This window comes from Tachysurus vachellii, chromosome 12, assembly GCF_030014155.1.
Source record: "Tachysurus vachellii isolate PV-2020 chromosome 12, HZAU_Pvac_v1, whole genome shotgun sequence".
In the NCBI taxonomy this organism is placed as follows: Eukaryota; Metazoa; Chordata; class Actinopteri; order Siluriformes; family Bagridae; genus Tachysurus; species Tachysurus vachellii.
Genome location: NC_083471.1, coordinates 7,627,641 through 7,648,126, shown reverse-complemented (window position 1 = coordinate 7,648,126; position 20,486 = coordinate 7,627,641). Strand labels below are relative to the sequence as shown.

The following is a 20,486-nucleotide window of genomic DNA, read 5'->3' as shown; positions in this document are numbered from 1 at the left end:
GGAAAGAAAATAAGGTACCAGAGCATATCACAGATAAGGTTTCGAAGGCCTCCGTTAATATAGCACCTTTTTTTTTTTTCTGAGCAGGTACCAGAACAGATGTGAATGATGTAATGCACAGACAGAAAGGGACACAATGAGCTGATAACAGGCACAAATAAAATCTTCTAACGCTGTATATAAAACAGCAAACCCACATAAAACACTCCATATAAATATTTATTTAAAGAAGTAACAGTATACACATCATTTCCTGAAAAATGAATAGAATGGATAAAAAAAAAAAAAAAAGGAGATTTTATATATATATATATTTATATTTATATTTAAAGCTGCTTTGAGACAATGTCAGTTGTTAAAAGTGCGATACAAATAAATTTGAATTTAGATATATGTATAAGGGCATCTGCTGTAAACCGGATGAACCGCTATGGCGATTACCTGAACAGGTAACAGCTGAAAGAACAACGTATAATACATAAGGGTATATTATACTGTATATACTTTATACATCCTTATAGTATACATTGTAGGTATACTATACTGAGTAGGCAATCATTTTAGAGTAGTTTCTTAAAGGACCAGGTTTCAAGTACAACACCGGTAAAAAGAGAAAGGAAAAAAATGAAAAGAAAAAAGAAAAGCAGAAACAAAATACATTTCAAAAAGATCTTGCATTACATATTTTGAATAAGAATTAAAAAAAAAAATGCATTATACACTCCTCTATCTGATCTAGCCCTACAATATAGCATAATATATAACAGTACAGCGTCTCAAATCCAAACGTCACCTTACATGGGGGTCTTTTTGAAGCATCTATTTCCTGTATTTTATGGTTGTATTTCTAAGTCTGTTGTACTGCTTGCAGGTGTAACTTTGTTTTTAAAAAAATGCCACAGTGTTGAGAAATACAAACGACTTTAACTTGGTAGAAACCTGCTGGATACAGTATGTAGTCAAGCGATAACTATAGGCAAAGCTGTGAAAAAAAAAATAGCAGACAAATTTGAATTCTGAAATTATTTAAAGGTGTCGTTTGGATAAAGAAAAATGTAAAAAAAAAAAAAAATTGTAAATGAGTGTATGAATGTAAACCAGGGTTTAAAACAATTTCCCTTAAGGTTGAATAACAATACAATACTGTAGAGAAAGTAAAGCTGCTATAGAGAAAATTATAGAGAAAATAGAGCCGTTATAACTCCAATTAACTCCAGGGTGTTATTTTTCCAAAGAAACTTTGCTAGACTTATTTAATGTTTTTTTTTTTTTTAAATAATAATAATAATTAATTAATTTTTTGATTAACCAGTTAGCGACATTTACCTACAAACCCAATTAGAGGTCGGAGCAGTTCAGCTTCTAAAACAGATCATTATTTAAAAGCAGACGGTAACCTTCTGGTTGTTCTCTTACATTCACACACAAGTGGGAAAGAAAAAAAGAGAATGATATTAAGAGCAGTGTAAGTTGACAGTGTAATTCAAATCCACAGTATATGATAAATATCATATAACAATTAAAGAGGATTATACTGAATAATAATCGTCATTTCTTGGGTGTTCATGCAGCATAGATTTCTTATTTGGACATATTTCTGGCAGCAGGAATAACCACAGCAGAAATGAAGTTCCTGACACAAACACATACACACAGCCTTTGAGTTCTAATCAAAGTTCAATTATTTGGTATGATATACAGAGAGAAACCTTCCATATTGTTAAAAAATAAAAATATATCTAATAAAAGGTTCATGCCAAGAACACTGGCTTTACATTAAGCTGAACATATTAGTAATATAATAATTAAAAAATAAATAAATAAAAAATATCTTAAACAAAGAGACCTGTGAAGGTGTTCACCATCACCTACTGCTGGGATCCAGATGAACCACCACTTGCAGTTCACTCATAGTGTTGCACAGTGAAGCCACTTCAGGCTCATCACGGTCAATGTCATCGTGGTGCTATAAAAATAGTACAAGAACAACTAACACACCAAACGGGCATCTTTAGGAAACAAAGAAGTCATGCATTTTCCAAAATCCATGCTAAATAAAAAAAAATTAAAAAACAAAACATAACTTGAGACTTTGAGCCATGCATCCCATTCACAGACACTCTTCCGGTGAAGAAAAAAAAAAAAGAAAAAGAGGAGAATGTGCTCGTAAAGCTTAAGTCAATCAAATCTATACAACGGTCTCTACTCCGATCAGCTTGGGTGTGAGTATGCGAGGAGTGATTCCGTTATTGAGATCTTCTTCAAACTCAAGGAGCTGGCCCATGAAGGTGAGGTTGGGCGAGATGATTGGCCTTCGCATCTTGACGAACTTGTAGGCATCTGTCATGGTCATCCAAGTGTGTTTCATCAGGTACGCAATGACAATAGTGGCAGACCGGGACACGCCTGCCTGACAGTGAATGAGCAGTCCCTTGCCTGCCTGGTGAGCTTCTTCTGTTGATGAAAAGAGAACTGTTTAAAAACTAGACTGACTATTACTTGTCACTGAATGGCTGCTTAGATTGTTGTGAGATGTGAGCCTGATGTGGAGCTGGTTATTCAGAACTTGAACATAATTTATATTGTCTCTGGTTAGAAGCAGTATTAAGTCCAGCTGTCTGAATCATACTGTTGAAATCTCAGTATTTAACCTGGACATCACTGTTTTTGAGGACAAAACTAAATATTCACTAATAACATTAACCTTAGGAACTGTCCACTCTTCCACACTTAACCAGGAATCCGAAAACTACCAAAAAGACCATGATCCTGGTCATAACATGTTAGCCTTTGCACTTTATTATGCATTTTATCTTGCTCAAAGACTATTTGGACTAAATTATATTAATTAGAAAACATCACACACAGCTGCAAAAAACCTACAACAGCATGAGGGATCGGTCAATCGTCCAGGTGAAGAAGGGAGAACCACCCCACTGTCACCAAGATCCCTGGCTAGTGTGTCATATTTCTCCTCACTTTCTAAGGTTTGGAGTAACACCCCATAATGCTTCAAGATGAAGCTCCAGGACAAACAAGCTCAGTTTAAACCTAACCATGCCACTTGGCAAAATGGAATCATAGGAAACAGATTAAACCAGAATGACAGATTTCTGATAATCCAATCTTGAAAATTAGCTTTTGGGGTCTTGTACAACAACAACAATAATAATAATAATAATAACAACAACAATAATAACTAGAATGTACATTTCCTGAAGAAAATGTGAATGGTGCTTGCACATGGCAAATCTCGGAGGCTAGTGCAGACGAGCATATGACGTCATCTGAATACTCTTGAGGAAGCTCCCCTCATTGTGCTGAGTGTTTTGATAAGTCATATGTCCATGTTGTACTAAATTTTGATTTTCACGTGACATCACGTGATGTGAGCAGAATACACGTGAGGCAGTTCCCCTCATTGTGCTGAATGTTTTGATATGTCACATGTCCATGTTGTGCTAATTTTTTATTTTCACGTGACATCACGTGACTTCATCAAATTACACGTGAGGGAGTTCCCTCTTTGTTCTGAGAGTTTTGATATGTTACATGTCCATGTTGTAAAATGTTTTTTGATTTTGCATATTTTGGGGGCGGGGCGGCGAGACAACCGGAAGGCCAGTCGGTACACCAATTTAAAAGTTTGTTCAGAGTATCACCCTAAAGGAGATGGCCCAGTTTGGTGTAGATAGTTCGAAAGCTTGCCGAGTTATAAACCTCCAAAATTTATAATGGGAGTCTATGGGAAATAAGGCCATTTTGAGACCCGGTACCGGAAGTACCGGTACTCGAATTGCTTAGAAAAGTCATCGCACACCTCTCCTCAATGAGTTGGTCGATTTGACACTTCATTCATGGGTCTAGGACAAAAGCTGCGGGACAAGTTACGCGCCGAAGTTTTGTCCGGAGGAGTATGCACAATAGTAAGAATGTTGCTTTGCAAGCACCATTAATTAATAACAAGAAGAAGAAGCGATCTTTAAATAGTTAATAATTAAAATAATAATAATAATAATAATAATAATAAGTCAGTGCTTGGACCCCGGATTCATGCAATATTATGTAGTTTATGCTCATAAATCTTTGGGTCTTTATTTCAGCTTGTAGTCTTTTTTTACCTTTACATAGTCATGTCAGTGCATTTTACATGTCAGTGCAACATCTAAGATATGATTAATATGTGATCGTGTTCACGGTATTACCAGTGAATTGACTGATAAAATCCATACCTATAAATTCAAACGCTTCTTCAAAGTACTGACGTAGGTTCTGCTTGTTGCTGTCGGTGGCAGGTAAGCGTTTATACTTGAACATCCCAAGGTCATAGAGGTATAGTGGGAGGTGTGTGGTAACATTGAGAATGTATCCAATGTTCAACCTTTGCATTTGGTCAAGGTCCTGTGCATCATGCTCATTACCCAGGTACAAGAAGGGCAGAATAGTTGTTAGCTCAGCATTCTCAATGTCAGGGCTGGAGGGCAGCGTGTGAGGTAGTGCCCCAGAAAGAGCAACAGCTGCACCACCATCGTGACCCTCCTGAAGTTGTAGGGAGTCCTCACATAAGTCCTCATAGGCCTGTCTGAAACTGGAAATGCCACCTGTAAGGAACACATGGAGTACTCGTAAGTATATGGGAGATGCATGCTGATTTAAATGACCCGCATTAATGTCATGAGCTTAATCTCAATTGTTCTCCATGTTCTGTTCTGTATTTAAACCCATTCTACCCTTCATGATGCTCAGAAAGTCTCACTTGACCCAATACCATCCACCAGACAATCTCCATCAAAACCTATTCATCAACTGGTCTGCTCAAGTCACACCTCTGCTTAATAAATCCACACTTTACCCAACTAATGTTTCTAATTAGACTTGTTTTCCTCAGTTGGTTTCTATTCAAGACATGAAAATGTCCAATGATCAGTCAGCAGTCTTCAAACCTTCAACCAAATGAGCTATAAATGGATGCTAACCGGTCTGGTCCTTGTAGTAACTTAAAGTTCAGACAGAACTCTACATCTTCTGTCCTCAACCTCCTTAACACACTCCTACCACCAACTCTATGAATCAGCAGAACCTCGTTTTCACTCTCGTTTGAATGGGTGATGAAAAAGCTCTGGTTGTAGTAGACCAGCAGCTTTATTTAGGTGTACACTGCAAACAAAATGCATACATAGCTGGTAATCTTAGACGAAGATACGTTTTTAATGATATTTATTCAGAAAATAGCTAATGATACACATTTGTCAGTTACTGAGAGTTTTGGGGTGTTTAAATTAGTGAAGACAACGTCCAACACAGTGATTTGTTGGCTGAATCCAATGCGGTGTGGTGGTGTTATGGCTATGGTTGAGGTTATGGTTGCTGAACTGTGGTGGAATAAAGAGCATGCACATCATCAGAATATATTACCTTATAGTACAGTACTGAATACATTTTCATACAACTTAATAACTAACCATACAGATGGCAATTTAACCAGATTAGATGCTATAACCCTCTGAACTGATTTCACTAATTGGATTATTGTAATGTGAAAATTTCTTACTGTCTGCTGTCTGGATGTTCAGTGGGTAAAGAAACATGATATAACCACATCACTCTTTTCTTATCCAACCCACATTGACTCCCAGTCATATTTCATATTGATTAAGAAATACCGCTATTGACCAGTAAAGCACTGTTTGTTCTTATGCCACAGCATCTCAGCAAACTTCAGTTATTTTAAGATCCGTCACGCCTGGTTCAATTAAAAAAATGAAGGCTCTTTGTTGGTACCTCAAAAGTTGTGAAAGATACAGCAAGGGTCAGCAATTCTCTTATAAAAGCCTTGCAGTTATAAAATAGACCCAGTTAGAGTTAAGATTCAGACACGACTGGGATGTTTGGGTGTTGTTGACTCCTGTGCCTAACAATATCCATTGTTAAAAGCAGTTTATCAATATAACTGAAATGATTTTTTTACATTGCTTATTCTAAACAACGGAAAAATAAACATTCTACTCAAAATTCAGCATGATAAATAACTCAGTTTAGGAGGGAATGACTTTTTTACTCGTTCCAACTTGCACGTTTAACTTTATGAATAATTAGTCTGTTTATTATAAGTCTTGGATCACATAAAGCATCCACCGTACAAGTCCCTGTGTATAAGCTGTTGCTATAGAAACAATACTAAAATATTGCTCATGTTAAAGCTGGAACCATTTGTTGTTCTACAAAAATAATGCACACCTTACGACCAATATAGAAATATAAATATATAAATATCTAGATCAATTTCAAACAAAAAAAAGGGGAAAAAACAACAAAAATCAGCAGCTAACAAAACAGAAGGAATGCATGTAAAAAATACACTGCGTATGTGAGAACAGATGACGGCCCTGTATGGCCTCACAGTGTGGTGCTCAGCAAGCGGCAAACTGACAGATGCACCAGCCTCTCAATTCAGTGCTGGCTATCCCAGCCAAAAATGTGATAAACATGGCAGTGTTCAAAAAAGAGCCTAATGTTAAAGGATAGTTCTTTGTTTACAGCTGATAGGATTTCATTACGTTAACAATGTTCACATTACTCTATTTTCTGGCCACTGCCTGCATGTTCCTTGTCAATTATAGACAGATATACTGTATAAATTGTAAATATTTTACTAACTGCCAAGGCAAACATGAGCTGCAGATGCTCCATATTATGTAAGCTTTAAACCTTCTACATCTGTGTACTTGTTTGGTGGCAAGACGTTCTGATAAAAATAGCAATCAATATGGCCCATGTTTAATGGCAGAAATAAACAGAAAATATTCAAATATTGGATGCAGAAAAAAATTCGAAGCTTGTTTGGAGAGCAGTCCTTAAAAACCAGAAGCTAGTCCTTAAAAACAAAAACAAAAACAAAAAAAAAAAAACACTAACTAGACCCATATCATAACTACTATAATGTCCTAGAATTTTGTTCTCATTATTAAGACCTTGAAGCAATTGGTCTCTTTATAATATTTTTAAGTCCAGGCTAAAGACATTTTTATTTTCAATAGCGTATGGCTGATGGGATATTTGTATGATTTTATCATTTTTCTGTTTGTTTGTTGTGTGTTTTTCTGTTTTTAATGACCTAATGGAAAGCACATTGGTCGACGGAATTAAGTTGTAATTAATTGTGCTATATAAATAAATTGTCATAACTATCATGGTGAGCTGGTGGTTCAACATTTGGGACCTGAGGACCCAGAACTGTGAAATTGACACTGTTGGCTCTTCCAGCAAGGCAAGACTCCTACCATTCAACGATAATTACCAAAAAATTTATAATAAAATAAAATCTGGAATCACAACAATAAAAAGATGCCAACCTTGGAGAACCATTGGGTCCCTCCCATCCCTGTGTAGAGACTCCAGAACTATACTCAGAGGTTGAGAGGATGACAGTCGCGCTGGGTCCTGTGTCCTCTCATCATAAATAATGATCTCTTTTGAAAAAATCCCCCTGAAGGAGTCTCTGCTCAGGTAGGAGGAAATGAGATCCAGCACAGTGATCTTGCCCTGCTGCAGACGTCGGCGGCTGATCTTGTCTGAGCAGTTAATATGCACAGCACCACGGATATGGCTCTTGTTGTAGTCCATAAAGGGCCTACAGTCTATTATCATCGGCATAGGTCCTACTGGATGACCTGTGAGGTAATGTGTCATCTTCTGAGCCAGCTCGTTCTGGTGGATGATGCGCACACCACCTCTGGGTGGGGTGGAAGTGAGACTGGGTGCACTGTAGGTTTCACTCTGGCCCACCGTCGGCCTGGAGAAACCTCCTTGCCCACCATAGTTCACTCCGGAATTCAAGTTGGGGCTACTGGTACTGACCTGGCTCTGTGTTTGGGTCAGGGTCTGTGTCTGGCTGTCTTTTTCGTAGGTGCTCACCGTGCAACAGCTGGCAGTGTTGCATCCACAAGTAAGGGAACGGGTAGAGCTGCTGGATGAGGGCATATAAATAAGGTTGGTCACCTGGATCTCCACCACAATGGTGCCCACGGTGGCTTCCAGGTAGGTTGTGTCCAGATAAAATTGGAGCGGCACCACAAATCTGTCATCGAGGGAGGATGGAGGCATGGGTAAACCACAGATCAAAGCTGGCAGACAACAAGGAACCCAGCTGGCCACTCTGGGGGAAGAGGGGAAGAGGTGAGGAATAATGATCTAAATCAGGAGTCCAGTCTTCCAATCTCATCGGGAAAGGGCCGGTGTGGGTGCAGGTTTTCACTCCAACCAAGCAGAAGCCACACAGGAGTCTACTGAAAGCCAGGATCAACTGAATAAACAGGTGGAATCAGGTGTGTCTCCTGCTCGATTGGTATGGAAACCTGCAGCCACATCGGTCCTTTATGGATAAGAGTAGACAGTCCTGATCTAAATGATCCACAAATTAATAACAAATAAACTGGAAAGTGGTGAATAAGACCATGCAGAACAATTCATAATTGCTACATCTGCACTAAATCTCAAGCTTATGTCAGCATGGATTCCTTGTGCTCAGAAACACACTCACTTGCCACTTTAATAGAAACACCTGATATCCAATATCTAATTCCCCAATCATCAAATATGCAATTAGACAATCATCTAGCAGCAGCACAGAACAATCATGCAGATTCAGGTAAAGAGCTTTAGTCCTTAGCCCTGTCTTTGTTTTATGTAGCACCATGATCCTGGAGAAACGTCTCATTTCGCTATGTACTGCAACAGCTATATATGGTTTAAATGACAATAAAAGCTACTTGACTTGACTTGATAATGTCCACATGTGTACACAATGCAACTTGGCAAAAATGTGATCTGTTACTTTTGAAATATCATCGCTTGAACTATCCCATTTGGTTGAGCCTTGTGCCCACTCTAGCTTCAGAACTCTGTTCTTGGCTGAAGGGAGTTACACCTGATGTGGTTTTCAGCCATTGTAGCCCATCCACCTGAAGGTGCCATATGTCATGGACTCAGAGTTGCTTTTCTTCTCACCATGCACAGGTGGACTTTGACATTTCAGCCTAGTTGGTAGGAGGGGCATGGCTAATAGGACAAAAACCTGTGATAATAAAACAATATCTCTTATGGTTTAGACAATAAGTGGCAATACTGATGTCTGACCATAGTACAACAAACCTTAATATAAAAAATAGAAAAGATAAAATTAGAAATGCATGCACAACTTGTGTAATTGGAGAGAGAGAAAGAGAGAGAGAGAGAGAGAGAGAGAGAGAGAGAGATGTAATGTTATTAATTGATATGACACATTAATAGAAAAATAAGACGTCCAACAAGGTGTTATCGACCATAAAGCTGCCACTCACTGGATGTCTTCTGTTTTCTGCACAGAGATTTAACGTGAAATCCTGGAGATCCTAGAAGATCAGCAGTTTGTGAAATACTAAACTCAGGCAGTAAAAGTCGCTGGGATTAAACTTCATTAGACCTCAACACTCTCATTTTAAAGTGTACTGTGAACATTTGAATGTTCATACGGAGCTTGATTTGGATGGGCTACAACACCAAGATCATATGAGGTGCTGCTCCAGCGTGGGAACACACAAACTCACCGAAACTGTTTATCCGAAATCTTCTGAACTCACACAATTTCTCTCATCCTCATGTTTGATGTAAAGATTCCTTTAATAACGTAATGTAAACCTTTTGAACTGTCTGATTATAGCATTACTCTGCTGCCATATGATTGACTGACTGATTGAATAAAGTACATGAATGATGATCTGGGGGTGTTCCTATTAAAGTGGCCGGTGAGTGTATATCGTTGTTTTCATGAACTACTCAGGCTGCGGACCTGTTTAAAAATAGCACAACCCTCTCCAAAACTCGGCATGAGGACGTGCTGAGAATAGGATATACACACACGTCCTGCATCCGACCCCAAACACACGCGCGCGCGTGAGCGCACACACACACACAGACACACACACACACTTCTGGTTTATCATGAGATGCACAATTACTTCGGATCTTACACACAACACACTTGCCACACACACAGACACACACACACACACTCTTCTGGTTTATCATGAGATGCACAATTTCTTCGGATTTTACACACAACACACTTGCCAAACACACACACACACACATACACACACGTAGAAAACAGACAGGCAGTACACACACACACACACACACTATGAAACTTACCTCTGGTGTGTTTTCTGGACACTAAAAGATCCTCTCTGACATTTTAAAGGCGTCTGGGATGCTGCTGTCCCACTCCTCAGATCATTCCTCCAGCTCTAGCAGCGTTTCCTCAGAGCATTTTCACTTTCTGCTTTGCTCCTGTGATACAGATAAGACTCTCATTCGGACTGGCACCAGATCGAGCCAATAGATTTCCTCATCGATCCCGTAATCATACTTCTACTGGTTATGTAGCAAAACCAGCCCAGAAAAAAGAGGAGGAGGTAGAGGAGGAGGAGGAGGAGGAGGCCTGATCAGGGAGCAGTGCTTACTCAGCGTCCCGTGTATGGAGGCAGTGATACAGTGATATGGACAAGAAATTCAAAACAAAGATTTGCATGGTATGACAGAAGGATCGCATGATCGCATGATCGCATGGTCACGCGCAACGCACGTGGTCTACTGGGAGATAAATCTGTGCATGAAAGGAATTTTTGGCGACCTTATAGACTCTACCACTTTATTAGTAACGCCTCCACATTCATGCGGTTATCCAATCAACCAATCAGGTGGCAGCAGTGCAAATCAAATCAATCTGAATCAGAACAAAAATCAGGTTTATTGGCCAAGTTTGTGGACACACACAAGGAATTTGGTTCCAGCTGTTGGTGACTCTCAAAAGTACACACATAAATAACACTATACTATACAAGATAATACAGATTATACAAGACAATGCAGATGTGATACAATAGAAATTTTGAGTATTAAATATGAATACAGAATATATGACTGATCAGTTATGTACATAAAGTGTGGGAAGTGCAAATAACAGTATTGTGCAATATTATGCTTTTGTACGATATGCAGCAGCAGTAGTGTTATTTATTTGGTTAAAATGTTAAGCATATATTCTTATGTATTAAGTGCTTGATGATGAGAATAAAAAAATGACTATGGAGAAAAAGCTAATTAAATGTTTAAGACAAAAGGCCATGGATCTCGGACATATTTTACACTGCTGAGCTACAAAATGTACAGAAATCACTTCATGAATTTTATTTATTTATTTTTTTTTTTTTTGCAGGACTTGTATATTAGTTGGACTTTTTACACACAATGTTAAAAAAAAAAAACAACTCACACACAAAACCTCAGGATCTCAGAACTGAAAGCATTCTGCATGAAAGATTATTATTAAGAGAAAATTATAATAGCGATGCTTTTTCTTTCCGGACCTACCTGATTCATCCTGATAATCTACCCCTGGTTGGAGTCTCGAAACTTGGTGGTGCATTTTGCTGGGATTACTGTGGATAGAACCACTTGGAGACTTCTACACTATCTTTGAACTGCCATTGTTCGAGTCTTCACCAGTGAACATTTAAAGACTTCGACAGGAAGGAATTAGTGTTAAGTCTGTAATGAAACTGGTTACACAATTCCACTCCACTACAAACATTTGTAGAAAAGGACATTATTTACATTGATATTATTTCCTGTCCAGTGTCACCCAAATGAGGATGAGGTTCACTTCTGAGTCTGGTTCCTCTCAAGGTTTCTTCCTCATATCATCTCAGGGAGTTTTTCCTCACCACCGTCACCTCAGGTTTGATCATTAGGGTTAGATGTTAGAGATAAATAGTAACTTAATTTTAAAATATTTTTTTTATTCTGTTTCTATGATATAAAACTGCTTTGAGACAACGTCTATTAAAAGCACACAAATAAATTGAATTGAACTGAATATTCCCAACTAGTCTCTTAAATCGGTAAATATATTTGTAACCTCAGCACCTTCGATGGAGAAAGAAAGTTGTGTATTGATTTCAAAACAATATTTTATTAAAGATTTCATTTACATACAAAAGACCCCATGACCCCAATTTACATGACCCCAAAGAGCAAATCGTTGCTTCTTCATTTACGGGAAGCCAAAACTTCACAAAGCATCACAGAACCTCCTGCAGACGTTTCAGATGGAGTAAACTCGACTCTTTAGTCGACTCTGTTCCTTAAAAAAAAGTAAAACAAATAAAATGACAAAAGTTTCGATCTGCTCAGGTTTTGCTCTTAAACCATTAGTCAGCATGAGTGAAGAGAAAAAATTAAATATTGAGAAAGCAAGACTGAAGGTTTTACATAAACAGGGGTTATAAACAGTGCTATATTTTATACTTCAATACTTCAGTGGAACAAAGAATACATTCAGGGAAATTTCAGAATAAGAAGCACATAAAATATACTGTTTATTCCATTGTGCAATTTCTTTTTTTTGTAAATTGATTTTAAATATTGAAAACACCCCAGTGTCCAGATACTGCAGTACAAATCGTTTAAAAATGAAATGGAATAATATCTAGCTGGATTATTTCTGTAGGGAAATTTCACAATATTTTAAAATCTTACTTTCAAATCATGTTTTTTTTCTTGATTTTTCCTTCTCTCCTTTTCTTGTCTTCTGAACAAGGTTCTTCTCTTTTAGCTTGTACACGTACTTGTAATGTCTGCCTGAAATGACAAACATGTTGCAGGTAGATCCACACGTGTACATTGTATACCGAGATCTTGACACATGGAACATTTTAAGTGTTTAGATTTTGTGCCTTAATTATTTGTGTATGGATTTCCGTCCAGTTTTGTACTGGTGTAATGTGAGCTCAGGAGTTCAGAGAAGTTGTTTGTGTGCTTCACTGAAACTGGCACCTAGAAGCATGATGCACACATTTGGGCAACACATGTTAAGCTGATCAGATAAAGATCTATCCTAATATGAGAGGTGAGGGTAAGGTTTGATTGTAGCTGGATGGCAGTTCAGTCAAGTCCACTTTGTAAATGAAGGTTATTGCGAGCATACAGTTAGTGTTGGCGGGATGGTTCTGTTCTGGGAGAATTCTGGGAGGCAGCGCTGGAGAATGAATAGACCCCCGTTACAGCTCAGAATCAGAACCGGAATTGCGTGAGGTGCGCATAGCTTGTTACAGGTTTTTTTCTTCTTTTTTTACATGAATGAAGACAGAAGGGGGGGGGGGGACGTGAAGAATTTAATCGGCGCTGGCGGCGGGTTCTAGCGGAGGAGTCGGGGACGGAGGAGGGTGTTGAATCGCACAGCAGCGATGCGTGGGAGCTGCTCGAAGGCGGGAATTTAAAGGAGAGGAAATTAGGGAAGTCGTGCCGGATTGGCGCGCCTCGTAGACAGCTGATTAGCAGCTGATGAGGCTTACTACGTGGCTTGCCTGAACTAACGCAATGCTTGATGTATGTCATTAAATGTTAGACCTAGGGAATGTTAAACAGGGTTTGGGAATGCAGAACATCACACTGCCCATGATAGTATGCCAGATGGATTGGTTTGGATCAGGGATTGGTCTGTTTCCTACTCTGGGTTTTCCACAAGAAACCAGCCTCAGGAGACTGTGGAGATTTTCACTCATCACAGCCTGGGGGCCTTAAATTTGAACTTTTCTCCCCAACAGAGTGGGAGCCTCCATGAGATTTCTATTCTTAGGGTTAAACTGGTACAGTTTGGCATATTCAACATCTTTGGAGAAAATGGAGCAGGTGCTCAAAAGGGAAATCGTTCCTCCCTCTATAGTGGGAAGTTTAATGCTAATGTTGGGATGGGCAAAGATACTTGGAGCAGTGTTACAAGGAGAAATATGAGGGGTGAGGGTTGTAGCTAGAAGGCAGGGATGTGATGGACAGTCTCAGATTAGACCTTGGGAATAGAACCTGGCTTTGAGAATGCAGAATGTCACACTGGCTGTGTTAGTATGGGAGATGGAAAAGTCTGGATCAGGGGTGGTCCATGTCCTTCTCACAAACTGTCCTCAGGTTGTTGTGGAAAGACTCACTAGTTCCAGTCTGGGGGCCTTGGAGTTGCGTTTTTCTTTCCAGGGAGCAGCAGCTCCTCCAAATTCAGGTCTGTCCCACTAGATGATTTATTTTATCCTATTTATCCACTAAATCAAATATTTTATTTATTTTGACCTGGGATTCGAACTCCCAAGCTTCTGATTGGTAGTACAATGCCTTAAATCACTAAAGCCTGGCACACACTGTGCGATTTGTCATAATCCTTTACAATTGTTGCTTGTCAGAGTGTTTGAACATGATCAGTTGTCATCATGTCAGACTGTACAACAGTCAAGACGTGTTAAAATTAGAAGCGCACGAGAAGACTTGTCCGGGGTTTTTACGTCATTAATCTGTGGCACGTTCAGACCAACATTCTCTCGCTAAAATGGCAGGTAGCAGCAAACAATAACAACCTGTAATTAATTCATTTTTTTTATGACAATCCCCAATGTTGTCAATCTTGAAGTTGTTGCGCTAAGTGTGTCATCCTGTTCGGTGCTCCTACTGGTTCTTGGTTTGACCCTCGTCGTAGGAGACGACACACTGCAGGCAAGTGTCAGAATACTTTTGGCACTACCAGAACTTCACTGGAGGTAAAAACTGATCGCAGCGGCCATTCATCGGCTGACTGTGTCAATCCAGCCATCAAAGACCACAGATTTTACCCTAGTGTTCTAGAAATCTTATAGATTTAAAAAATTTGTTTCAGACGACCAAATCGTTGCCAAAATCGCAAAATGTGAGCACGGCTAAAGCTACCACATACCTTCTCAGCCTGTTATACCGTGACCCCCACCAGGAAAGGTGGGAAAATGAAAAGAGACGAATGAAACTTTAGTGTCAGTTACTCTAATACAGCAACACTACAGTCAACATCTACAGCATATTACTGTTCTACTAATGAGACCGATTTAAAAAACACTGATCATACTTACTGTATATGCCCAAGAGTTTTCCTGCTTTGACTTTGACTTGCACAAGTGCTGCGTCCTCTTTAGAATCCTTCCTGTTGTGGAAGGCTTTAAAATGCATTTTCATCCAGAGCTCTTTTCTTCCTTCCATCTCTTCTATTATAAGAGTCTTGTAACCCCTAATAAAACAGTGTATTGGTCAGAACATTTCAAGTTGTTAATGCAACAGATACTTTACTAAATGACTGATAAATGAGGCCCACCGTGTGCGATGCTTCCGTTCTACCATAACAGCTACTAAACAGTTCCAATAATTTTGGATTTCTCTGTATATCTTTGCTGTTATCATATTTTCAACATTAGGTTGATTAAATGTCATCCATGTCATTGTATTCTGCACAGCTTTTTTTCCTTACTTATGTTTGAGGCATTCGAGAACCTCCAGCAGACACGTCCACGCGTCCATGTCAGTCTTCCAGCTGGAGTATTCTAGAAGATTCAGAGCAACACTAAGAGCGTACTGTAGATTTTTCGGTACTTCTGTTAAAGGGGACAAATGAAGGCATTTTATCGTCAATCGTGCATGTCCAAAATGATTCTCCGCTACCACGTATGATTATGCAGAAAACATGTTCTACTAAAAGGTAGATTTACCTGATTGAATCAACAGAGTGCAATAATCCAGCATCAGTTCATGACTGGGAACCAGTGAGTGCAGACCCTGAAACAGTTTATGATAATGTCAATTTAAGACGAACAAGAATTCTCTGAAAACCCTCAGAAATAATAAATTAAATCTGTTTAACGGCGTCTGCTAAATGCTTTAAATGTAATAAAAATAAGCAGGTTAGCATCTACAGAACGTCCCAGATATTAAAGTGCAGTAATTCATGCAGATTGGATGATTTATAGTCAATCAAGTCGAGGTTTATTTTAGTTAGTTTTGTTTAGTTTGCTTCATTCATTTACAGACATGCAGCAATCAAACCTTCATGAATATCAAACTGTTTACAAATATTTACAAATAAATAATTGTCAACATTTATTTGTCAACAAATAAATGTTGACAAATGAGGTCCGTTCGTATTTTTACAGAAGCCGCTACAACTAAAAACGGACACTTTACCTTCAGGGTGCTAAGAAGTTCGTCTATTGAAGCTTTATGTCTTTTCTGATGCTTGTATAAGTAAACGTGTGCGTTGGGGTTTGATGGATAATCCTTGTTATTGGCATAGTTTTGCAGTATTTGCAGAACTTCTTCTTCAGCGTTGTAGAATTCAAACATCTGTCCGAAAAATACTTATCAAAATTTACAAATTTACTGAACGCAGATTTTGAGTCAAATCAAATGTGCAGCATTCCATCAACTCACATCAATACAACCCCATACGAAAGGGTCCCACACTCCTGGATGTTTGATGAGTTCCTGCAGGGTCACAGAGGCTTGTCTGAAGTAGTTGTGCAACTCATGACTATTTACACAATCATCTGATAAAAACAGACAAAGTACAGGATTTATTTATTACAGCATGAGGTTAATCGGGAGAAAAGGAAAAGACAAGAAAAGAAAGCGCAAATGAGAAACTAGTCCAGATATTATAAAGGGACAGGTTCACAAACACAAAGTCCTGTTAAAATATTACTAAAATATTATTTTGGTAAAATACTATACTGACATTTGGGTAATAATTTACAAGCCAAAATGACATCAGAAATAAAATTCATGCTCTTAGAATTAATATAAATTACTAAATAAATTGATATGTAAACACCCACAAACACACACACACACACACACACACAGTGAACAACACACCAACCCCCACACACACTTGCACACACATACACACAAACCCGAGTTTTACCAGCAAACAATTAAACTATTATTGATCTAATCAGCTCTATGGTTGGATTGATACGTTAATATATTAATTAAGGTGACAGATCAGAGAGCTCCAGCACACACACTTCACACCTGCATCAGAAACAGACGACCTTTTCGAAGACCAGATTAAATAATCCATAAAGCCGCAGTAGGCGTGGATGAGTTTTAACTCCAGAGACTGTTTGGCAGACTGCTTGCCGTACCTCCAGCTCATGGCGACCGAAAGCTGCTGCTTGGCTTTCTGAATGTGGCCATGCAACAGGAGGTGGAAAGCGTGCTCCAGACAGACCTAACAAAACAAGTAAAGCAAAGAAAACAAATAAAATTAATAGCTGATATAATTTTAACAAAATGATAAAATAACAAAACAAATATAATTTTTTAAAATCAGACATCCTTTTATTTCGATAAGTCTATACACTGTATATTTTGTGGACATAAAAATCCACCTTCACTCTGTTTGACACGTCAGAATATTTCACTGTAAGTTATTACTTCATCTTTATTAACTTTATTAAACCGGTCTTGAGATTCAGGACTTTTATCAGTACTTGTAAATGAGCTAAGATCATTACGCTTTCAGAAATATACAACACATAATGAAAATCAAACCTTTGCATAATTTTTCACTCCGGTGTTTTTCATGCGCTCGTAGAAAGCAGTAAACTGTTCTACATCTTTGTGTGGATGATGCTTGAGGACTTCAGTGCCAAGTCTCCAAATAATCTGGAAAGAAGCATAAAGAAATATTTCACATTTAATACAGCTCTACAGAAAGGCAACCGCATGGAAATCCAGATGAAGTTCAGATTCATTCCACCTCTTGTTTCTTCACACATACCTCACAGGCGACCGACTGCTTGCTAGCCGTGGTGTCTTCCAGTGTTTCAGTGTAAACTTGCAGATATTGTGCAGCTTCCTCCCAGCGATGATGAAGAACGGCGTCTCTAATGGCATCAAGACACAATCTTGTGCTTTTATGAAAACCGGTTTCTTTACAATGCCCTGCAACGACATTAAAAAAACACCAATTGTAAGAAAGGACACAACTGGAGGAAATATTAACGTCCATGATGTTCACCTCTATATTATTGTTCAACTCGATTCATTCATTCACTCGCTCATTTTCTACCGCTTACTCGAACTACCTCGGGTCACGGGGAGCCTGTGCCTATCTCTGATGCCAATCAACCTACCATGCATGTCTTTGGACCGGGGGGAGGAAACCCCCGAGGCACGGGGAGAACATGCAAACTCCACACACACAAGGTGGAGGCGGGAATCGAACCCCCAACCCTGGAGGTGTGAGATGAACGTGCTAACCACTAAGCCACCGTGCCCCCCCCCCTCGATTCGATTCGATTCGATTCGATTCGATTCGATTCAATTCTAATATATTTACTTGTATAGAGCTTTTCACAATCGACATTGTCTCAAAGCAGCTTTACAGAACATAAACATAGAACAAAATGTTATTATTAAGAATAATATAAAGATTAATATAATACAAAAATTCAAGATTAATATTATTTATATTTAAAAGTGTTTGTCTGAGGTGACTCAGGCAGCAGGGGAAATATTGTCAGTATGATAATATGATTAATATGATTTTCTTTTACAACTGCAAGACTAGTGGTTTTTTTTATACACCAAGTTAACAAAATGTATTATAAATAAAACCATTATTTTGTTTATTCTTTATGGTACACTAAGCCCCGCCCACAGGATCTACTGTAGCTCCTAGTGTCTGTCTATCACAATGTAAACACAACTCAAATCTGTTGCTTTTCTACATGTTCTACGTTTCTTCCAGGTTATTTTACACACTTAAAGCTTCCTTCCATCCTACTTTTAGAGGGAGAGACGTGCAACAAACTCGTCCTTTTCATTGTCGTCTGACTTTCTTCATCCTCCGAAATGTCATCGTTATTTGCTTCTGGATTCTGCAGCTGAAGATTATCCATAGTTTACTGTTTCTTTACTATATAAGAAGTGTCTCTTGTGTGTAATAATAAAAACAAACGTGATGTGAGCGTTTCCTCGCTTCTCAGGCACCACGTGGTCAGTCAACTCAAACATAAACTCAAACCTACTTCCGGGTTTGTTTTTCAAAATAAATGTCCCATAAGGTAAAGGAGAAGAAGCAGCAGCAGTGATCAGAAATACCATTAACAAATGCCTAGTCTGAGGTAAATAAATAAATAAAATTAAACAAAAACAACAAAACCGCCTCTGATTTTTTGAAACCATGGATTGTGTAACAATAAAGTTATATACACACATTTTTGTTTAATCCAGTTGTTTCATATTGATGACAGTAAAGAAACTTTACATTATAAAATATAATAATAAAATAAAGACAGCAATACAAATAAGACTAGTCATTCAGTCTGTGTCCTGTCTCCTGAATAACAGAAAATCTAGTGATCCTTCTGAAGTAGTGTTATTTCTGATCTGGTGATCCTTCTGATCTAGTGATCCTTCTGATCTAGCGTTCCTTCTGAACTAATGTTCCTTCTGGTCTAGTGTTCCTTCTGATCTAGCGTTCCTTCTGAACTAATGTTCCTTCTGGTCTAGTGTTCCTTCTGAACTAGTGTTCCTTCTGTATTAATGTTCCTTCTGATCTAGCGTTCCTTCTGAACTAATGTTCCTTCTGGTCTAGTGTTCCTTCTGAACTAGTGTTCCTTCTGGTCTAGTGTTCCTTCTGAACTAGTGTTCCTTCTGAATTAATGTTCCTTCTGATCTAGTGTTCCTTCTGACCTAGTGATCCTTCTGATCTAGTGTTCCTTCTGAAGTAGTGTTATTTCTGATCTGGTGATCCTTATGATCTAGTGATCCTTCTGATCTAGCGTTCCTTCTGAATTAATGTTCCTTCTGATCTAGCGTTCCTTCTGAACTAATGTTCCTTCTGGTCTAGTGTTCCTTCTGAACTAGTGTTCCTTCTGAATTAATGTTCCTTCTGATCTAGTGTTCCTTCTGACCTAGTGATCCTTCTGATCTAGTGTTCCTTCTGACCTAGTGATCCTTCTGATCTAATGTTTCTTCTGAACTAATGTTCCTTATTATCTAGTTTTCCTTCTGATCTAGTGTTCCTTCTGAACTAGTGTTATTTCTGATCTAGTGTTCCTTCTGATCTAGTGTTCCTTCTGAACTAATGTTCCTTCTGATCTAGTGTTATTTCTGATCTAGTGTTCTTTCTGATCTAGTGTTCCTTATTATCTAATGTTCCTTCTGAACTAGTGTTATTTCTGAGCTAGTGCGCCTTCCGATCTAGTGTTCCTTATTGTCTAGTGATCCTTCTGATCTAGTATTCCTGCTGGTCCAGTGTTCCTTCTGAACCAGTATTCCTTGTGATCTAGCGTTCCATCTGATCCAGTGTTCCTCCTGAATGAATGTCCATTCTGAATCCATCTACTTACATTGGAGAAACTGGGCATTGCTAAAACTTGCCTTTAGATGTTTGGCTTCTTCACTCAAAGTGTGCGGAACTCTGAGGTAGCGACCTGTCAGTTTTCTTCCTGCCCGCTGACTAACAGCTGCTGTGATGGAGCTGATCTGAGGCTTGTGAAGTGAACTCTTGCATACTGATCTCTAAATACTGAGGGTGGGAAAAGTCCATAAATATAAAACTCTGCCATTTGAACAGCAGGGGTGTGTAGACTTTT

At 38.6% G+C, this 20,486-nt stretch overlaps 2 protein-coding genes across 4 annotated transcripts; both read right to left on the bottom strand.

Annotated features, from left to right (window-relative positions):
* Window positions 1-3: 3 nt before the first annotated feature.
* Window positions 4-10,369, bottom strand: dusp10 (dual specificity phosphatase 10). Of its 2 annotated transcripts, none has more exons than XM_060883370.1 (4): window positions 10,189-10,369; window positions 7,353-8,155; window positions 4,233-4,601; window positions 4-2,454 (listed from the first exon to the last, which is right to left on the bottom strand). In XM_060883370.1, exons 2-4 carry the CDS (start codon window positions 8,101-8,103, stop codon window positions 2,189-2,191), a joined length of 1,386 nt encoding a protein of 461 aa, XP_060739353.1. In that variant the 5' UTR covers window positions 8,104-8,155; window positions 10,189-10,369; the 3' UTR covers window positions 4-2,188. The 2 variants fall into 2 exon arrangements, with proteins under 2 accessions (XP_060739353.1, XP_060739354.1); XM_060883371.1 differs by having other exon boundaries at window positions 4-2,451.
* Window positions 10,370-12,018: 1,649 nt separating this feature from the next.
* Window positions 12,019-18,886, bottom strand: taf1a (TATA box binding protein (TBP)-associated factor, RNA polymerase I, A). Of its 2 annotated transcripts, XM_060884180.1 has the most exons (11): window positions 18,671-18,886; window positions 17,663-17,826; window positions 17,434-17,547; window positions 16,912-17,110; window positions 16,309-16,424; window positions 16,063-16,221; window positions 15,591-15,657; window positions 15,353-15,476; window positions 14,961-15,115; window positions 12,577-12,678; window positions 12,019-12,181 (listed from the first exon to the last, which is right to left on the bottom strand). In XM_060884180.1, the coding sequence occupies exons 1-10, from the start codon at window positions 18,783-18,785 to the stop codon at window positions 12,584-12,586; spliced, it is 1,308 nt and encodes a 435-aa protein (XP_060740163.1). In that variant the 5' UTR covers window positions 18,786-18,886; the 3' UTR covers window positions 12,019-12,181; window positions 12,577-12,583. The 2 variants fall into 2 exon arrangements, with proteins under 2 accessions (XP_060740163.1, XP_060740164.1); XM_060884181.1 differs by lacking the exon at window positions 12,019-12,181 and having other exon boundaries at window positions 12,433-12,678.
* Window positions 18,887-20,486: the final 1,600 nt, after the last annotated feature.